This window comes from Carassius carassius, chromosome 12 (assembly GCF_963082965.1).
Source record: "Carassius carassius chromosome 12, fCarCar2.1, whole genome shotgun sequence".
NCBI classification, from domain to species: Eukaryota; Metazoa; Chordata; class Actinopteri; order Cypriniformes; family Cyprinidae; genus Carassius; species Carassius carassius.
The window spans coordinates 3,687,612-3,694,712 of NC_081766.1; the positions used below are offsets into that span (position 1 = coordinate 3,687,612).

The following is a 7,101-nucleotide window of genomic DNA, read 5'->3' on the forward strand; positions in this document are numbered from 1 at the left end:
TTGAAATTGGGAAAATTATTTGTAGATGACAAGGAAAGACATAAACATTAAAATCACTGGTTAACTGTTTTCTGCACATGATGAGAGTGTTTTGATTATGTTTGTTTAAAGCAAAATATAAAAATGGTCCAGACTATAAGAGAGAAACTCTGAACCCCCATAGAGTATCTTTTCTGTCACATGGTCTTCTTTCTTAAATATGTACAGTATCTAAACATTAAACATAATAATAGCTTGATAAAATACCTGATCTTATATTTTAATATTCATATTGGGCTCAACTGATGTTTTTTTTATAGAAACATTCTCAGAAGTAACTGCCCTTTGGTTTTTATAGAAACATTCTCAGAAGTAACTGCCCTGTGGCTCTGAGGACCCAATGCCTTGATATTTTTGACTGCACTACTGGTGTCCTCTGGAAAGGAAATAATGAGACCAGACCTCTTGGAACTTTAATTGAATACCCCTGTTATATACATTTAGTCTGTTAAAATTATTTGCATTATATATTTGATTTCTTTTGTACATAAATAATTGAAGCTACAAAAAATGAACAAATAAATTGATGTTTATATACAGTGGTGAACATGTTAGCTCTTTACTACATTTGTTAACTTTAAACAACATAATGGCTTGTATACATGTCTTTAACATATTTTTTTTTTTTCATTTTTTTGTTGTTGCAATTTTTAATTTATTTTAGACTAACAGCTTTAATATTAATGTGTGTGTGTGTGTGTGTGTGTGTGTGTGTGTGTGTGTGTGTGTGTGTGTGTGTGTGTGTGTGTGTGTGTGTGTGTGTGTGAAATTTGACATTATCTCGCAGTTTATGTGTGAAACTTAAACTGAATGAATCATTATCGTTTATCCTTCAATTTATTTATAAATTAATAATTTATCAATAATTGATTTATGAATGTTTTAGAAACCATGTACATTTACTATTGCACTGCAAAGCTAGGCCTGTAGCATCTGTCATTAATGGAACCTTTGAGTCACAAACAGTAAAAAGAAATTGCACCTAACCACATTGCTGCTGGTTTCCTGATATACTGTGGTTCTTTGATCTACAATTGGGGTCTCAACTTCTCCTTTCTTAGCCTTTACCTTTAGCTTTGTTCACTCTCATAAATAAGACACAACGCTGTCACTTTTACAAGTACATGTTATCTAGTTGTCCATATTAATACCTTTTGAAAGGGTACAGCTGTCCACTGCTCCAGGTGTGTCTTCACTTGAATGGGTTAAACTTTTGATAGTTTGGCACCTGTTTTTTTTTTTTTTTTTTTTGACTTTTGACTTCTGAAATTTGAAATATGCAAGCAAAAAATAATAATAATTATAATAAAATAAGGACATTGCATGAGAAAAACCTGTCAATATGTACAACCATGATTAAAAAAAATAAACAAATAAATTTAAATCAAATGTAAAAAAACCTATTCAGGAAACATCTGTTTCTATGAGTGTTTCCTCCAAGAAACTTTGATCAACAAAACATCTTTGCATCTATGCATTTCACATTGTTATACTTGAAGTGAAATATTTTTCCAATAAGATTTTTTTTACATAATAACAATAATAAATTGTTTATAATTAAATAATCACTAATCATATTTGCCAAAGATCATTGACTGATATATTTACAGACTTGAATTCTTTTAAATCATGTGCATGAACTATTCAGTGACTAATTTTCCTGAGATTGGGTTCTGACAATACTTTGATGAGTCACAAAAAAATTAAAATACATTTTACCAGCAGCATTTCTGTTAATTTCTCAGACTTGCAGCTGTTCTATGGATCAATTCACCACATCACTTTGGCACTTCAGTCATAGTCAAACAGTATGTGGTTGGCTGATTCAGTGTGATCTTCTGCTATGTGTTTTTGGTTCATCAAATGCTCTGGAAATAACTCTGGAAATAAAGTTTACTCATGTGACTTATTTTGCTTTAATCTGTATGCTTTAAAATGAAAACAGTGCAGTATTGTTAATAAATTGTCTTCCATCTGCATACTAAAAAGGTGTTTATCTGTGCTATTCAATGAACATCAAACAAAATCACAAAATAATGGCCGTTGTGATACTGTAAGATAATGTACTGTTATGAGCCACCTCTTTTTTACTGAATCAAACACATACTTTTCAAATGTAGATGATCGAGTTAATTCTTCATATGACAATGCGTTCAGGTATCATTTTAAAAACATGAATGAATTTAATACATTTTCACTTTTATGTGTTTAGTATTGTTGTTTGATATGGACTTTTAGAGCAAAATGAAGGCCTGTTATGGATTGTTTTTACTGCCTCTAAAAAGACCGAAAAATTAATTAAGTCTTTACTCTTGAAAGAACTGATTAAAATTAATATTTTATTTAAATGGAAAAAGAAGTTGGCCTAATGCAATTGCATTTCCCGCAAATATTTATTGCAAATCACTGAGGAACTGGAATTGCTCGAATTTGCAATAAATATCTAAATATAAATATATTTGGCAACTTGACAAAAGGTTTTAAATTTCTCAGAAAACACATGCTGCCATGCCAAGCCACTCTCGATTTATTCATTGTGAAACTGCATGCATTAGCAAAAAGGAAATGACAACAGTAACAGAAGTGTGATTTCAATTGTCACTTAGACTATTTTCCTTAAGCAGTTATACAACCCTGTCAACCAAGACCTTGAGGTAGGCATTTCACGTTCTTTCATTCTTACTATCCTGTGTATACTACCAAAGATCCAAGATGCAACAGCTGCATGGCTTTTTGACTGTGATTGCTTGCTTTTAAAATTTTCTACATCATGCAAGTATCAGAAATTCCATTGTGGTAAAATGCATTTATTTTTATGCTAGATGGGGGTGTTCAATTTTACCAGCAGCTATGATTATAATGACTCATATCCATATGAAGAGCTAATCTCAATGTGTGAGGCCGACGACTATAAAATGACCACTGGTGTGTGCTACGCCATAATCTTCTGCCTCAGCATCCTCGGGAATGGCTTTCTCGTGTGTGCGCTCACCTGCTACGAAGACCTGAAAAGGGTTACCAACCTTTTTATGTTCTGTTTGGCTCTTTTTGACCTTCTGTTTACACTGACGTTGCCTTTCTGGTGTGTGGAGCTTCTTCATCATTGGGTTTTTGGTGACTTCGCCTGCAAGATCATGACCGGGGCCTATTTTATAGGCATCTACGGAAGCCTTATTCTCCTCACGGCCATGACCCTCGACCGTTTTGTTGTGGTTGTGGTAAGAAGCAACTGGCTAACAGGGAGACGAAGGCTCAAATGTTCAAATGTTGCCTGTGCTGGCGCCTGGATCATAAGTTTGATTGCTTGTCTGAGAGATTCAATAGCTGCAAATGCACAAAAAGTGCATATCAAGACATACTCTTGTGAAAGCAACAGTATGCATGATGAAAAGGCTGGATATTATGCACAGCTCATTATGCTGTTCCTCATACCATTTGCAGTCATTGCTTTCTGTTACACCAAAATCCTCATGACTCTCATGTCAACGTCAGCCAAGCAGAAATACAGGACTGTGATACTGGTGCTGTGCATTGTTATAGGTTTCTTCATATGCTGGGGACCATATCATATCATCATGGTGCTGATGTCGATCTATGAACCTGACACCTGTGAACATTATCAGCTGCATCTTACGTTTATCATCTGCAGGATTCTGGCATTTTCTCATTGCTGCATAAATCCAGCGCTGTATATTCTCAGAGGGAAGTACAGAAATCTCTTGTCCAGCTTATTGTTCTGCTCTCCTGAACTCAGACATCCGTCGCTCTACAGAAGAACAACGGATCCCAGCGACTCCAGGATTAATCCGTACACCATTGAAGGAGCTCGAGAAAATTGTGCAGCACAACAAACAAACTCTCTAGAGCTGAACACACTGAAAACACTGTAAAAACAGAGATCATTAACATGATGAATTTATTTATTCCCAAAAAAAAAAAAAAAAACATTTTAGTATAAAATGGTCAATTATGTTTTATTTTAATTTTCCCCCGTAAAATGATTTTGAGGATGTTACAAATAATAAGACTTCACTTTTTAAATTGGTATAACCACCAAGAAAACTGTAACACACAAACACAGACACGTATATATATTTTAGAACATTTGGGGCAAAACTCCAGCTTTGCCTTTTATTTATCACTGTATTAGAAGTTTAAGAAGATATAGTGGAAAATATTGGAAATAGTTTTTTCTATTTTGTTCAACGATTTACTTTAGGATGAATGTATATGTGAAAGAAGATATGTGTTAAAGTGTTTGATGAGTGGGCTGGACGTTCGTGTGTCTGAAGGAAGAAACATGCATGATTTCTTCAGTGTCTCTATGAGAGACAACAGCGATATTTCAAGGAACAAGCCACCACAGCAACCAAGGTATTTCTTGTATTACATTTTTTCTTTCATATCTCTTTCTCTTTCTTTCACATATCTCTGGGAATGAATGCATGCTTGTCTGATTACTAATCATTCAAAAACATTTAAAGGTCATTATTTACGGTAGCACCATATCATTTGTCTATATGAATCATGTGTCAATTTCCAAATCATCTGAAGTCAAAAGGAACCTTTATATAAAGAATACGTTTGTATTTTTTCCCTAAAAGCTGTGTTTAATAATTGCGTTTGTCACACAAAACTTCAGAAGATTTGGAATTTCATGATAAAGGTCAGTTTATAGTGCTTTCATTCATTATGTATAATCATTGCATTGAAACAATTATGTAAAAATTTTTTAAAATGTGTAATTTTGATTCATTTTTTAAAACAATATATACATATATATGTTTATATTATTTTACATTTATTTACATAATATATTTACATAAATTAAAATAAAAGTGATTTATTGGCATCTATAGTTCCATGAAGGAACTTTAATATCCATGAAACTTTTACATTCCACAAATATATATATATATATATTGGAAAATTGTTCTTTAAATTATTTAAATGTAAAAAAAAAAAAAAAAAAATTAAAGAGAGAACTAACTATTCACTGAAAGCTTCCAAAAATAATTCTTCTATTGCATCACTTTGAAAACCCACTATTTTGAAACCCTTATTTTTAAAGAGAGTATTGAATATATTCTGTTGGGTGAACTTTAAAAGTGGACTTGACTAATTGCTAACATTTTTATATGATGTTTTTCTAATATGATCTTTATGCATGATTTTTAACATTATTCAATCTGTCTTTCTACAGACGATATGATGCATGGAGAGACTTTACACAAAGCCTCCAATATCAGCTATGAATATGACTACACATATGACGATTATTATCCTTTGGTTACATTAGAGGAGGAGAATTTTTCGTTTAGGATAATCAACGCCGTTTGCTACTGTCTCATCACCAGCATCAGTCTTCCTGGAAACAGCTTTTTGCTTTGGGTGGTTTTGAAGAAAGTGGGTTTGAGCAGCTCTGCTGACTGTTTACTCCTCCATCTGACAGTGTCCGACCTCATCTTCTCCTTCACACTGGTTCCCTGGACCATTAATCACATTTGGGGATGGATTTTTGGAAATCTGGCCTGCAATCTGTTCACCTGGGGCATCTTTTTGGGCCTGTACAGCTACATGATGTTCCTCACAGTCATGACAGTCCATCGATACGTGGCTGTGGTGTATCCGGTGTTCGCTTCGTCTGTAGGGAATCGTAGCAGACTTTACACACACATCTCATCTGCTGGGGTGTGGTTGATCTCTGTGGGCTTCAGTCTGCCTGAAATGATCTTCTCTGAAACTGTGGACGGTCCTGATGGTGTATTTTGCGTTCCCAACTATAACTCAATGTTTATGGAGTTGTTTGGATACTTCTCTCAGATAATTCTCTTTTTCCTGTTGCCATTCCTGGTTATTGTGTTCTGCCACACACGGATGGGATTTGCTGTCCTTCAAAGTCGCATCCGAAGCAGAAATCACGCCATATGCATCATTCTAAGCATCGCCGTGGGATTCTTCATCTGCTGGGCACCGTATAACATCTTCCTCTTCCTCTTGTCCTTGAGGTCTTTAGGTGTTTTTGCTTTGAAGGAAAGTGTTTGGGAGATCATCTACTGCATCACTCACATTCTAGCATATTCCCACTGCTGTCTGAATCCACTCATCCACATCTTCGGAGGGAAGAAGTTCAGGAATAACCTGCCATGGAGCAGAGGTTTCCGTCGGCTCTCGCAGAGGTTCAGCACGCAAACATTCAGCAATCCGAGCAGCTTCTCGGGCCAGTTTCATCTCTGATCATGTCAAAGGTCAAGCGTCATGATGACAGTTTGTTGTGGCTTTAAAGTGAGTTTTTATTTTTCAACGATAGTTTTTATAAATCAACAATAAAACCAAAAAAAAAACATACAAGAGTGAAAGAAGAAAGGACAAAAATTTTAGAATGACAAAACATTTTAAGTATGCGCCAAATTCTTAGAAATATGATCTAAATTCATTCATGTCGATTTCATAAATTAAAAAAAGTTTAAGTGGTGTAACCTTTAAGTAAAAATGTATACATTTTCCTGAAAACATGAATTAATCATATATAATATGTTTATTACATATATAATTTTTTTTTTAAATGAGAGAGAGAGAGAGAGAAAGCCATAAGGTTCTGTTGTATGGTTCTTCCTGTCACATAATAACAATGGTTTTTTAAATGTTTATTTCTGATGGTTTAAAAATGGTTTAATGTTTGTTTCTAAATGTAAACATTTTTTTAAAATAAAAATAAATTATATATGTATAAAAAATGTATATAAAAAATTATTAAGGGTTGCAGGTACCAAGTAAAAGGTAATACACATATTTTCCTTAAAACATGAAAACTTTTTTTTTTTACAAATATTTTTCTTACAAATATCATCATAAGTAATATCAGAATGTTTTTGGGGATAATAAAGTCGCTTTGGATAAAAGTGTCTGATAAAGGATTAAATGTAAATATAAATGTGAAAATATTGTCCCCAAAATATTAAATTGCTTAGATGTAAAAAACTGAAAATATGTTTATCATAAAAGTGTTCTCTAATTGTCTGTATGAATGTATTGTATGTATATTTGAATAACTTAATAAAT

At 33.5% G+C, this 7,101-nt stretch overlaps 2 protein-coding genes across 2 annotated transcripts; both read left to right on the top strand.

Moving 5' to 3' along the window:
• Window positions 1-2,594: 2,594 nt before the first annotated feature.
• Window positions 2,595-4,004, top strand: LOC132154132 (chemokine XC receptor 1-like). Its single transcript, XM_059562751.1, has 2 exons — window positions 2,595-2,693; window positions 2,862-4,004. Exon 2 carries the CDS (start codon window positions 2,862-2,864, stop codon window positions 3,927-3,929), a length of 1,068 nt encoding a protein of 355 aa, XP_059418734.1. The 5' UTR covers window positions 2,595-2,693; the 3' UTR covers window positions 3,930-4,004.
• Window positions 4,005-4,127: 123 nt separating this feature from the next.
• xcr1b.3 (chemokine (C motif) receptor 1b, duplicate 3) lies at window positions 4,128-6,558 on the top strand. Its single transcript, XM_059562752.1, has 2 exons — window positions 4,128-4,413; window positions 5,243-6,558. Exon 2 carries the CDS (start codon window positions 5,248-5,250, stop codon window positions 6,274-6,276), a length of 1,029 nt encoding a protein of 342 aa, XP_059418735.1. The 5' UTR covers window positions 4,128-4,413; window positions 5,243-5,247; the 3' UTR covers window positions 6,277-6,558.
• Window positions 6,559-7,101: the final 543 nt, after the last annotated feature.

Coding starts and splice junctions, on each gene's coding strand:
- LOC132154132 (XM_059562751.1), top strand. CDS start 2,862: ATGGGGGTGTTCAATTTTACCAGCAGCTATGATTATAATGACTCATAT.
- xcr1b.3 (XM_059562752.1), top strand. CDS start 5,248: ATGATGCATGGAGAGACTTTACACAAAGCCTCCAATATCAGCTATGAA.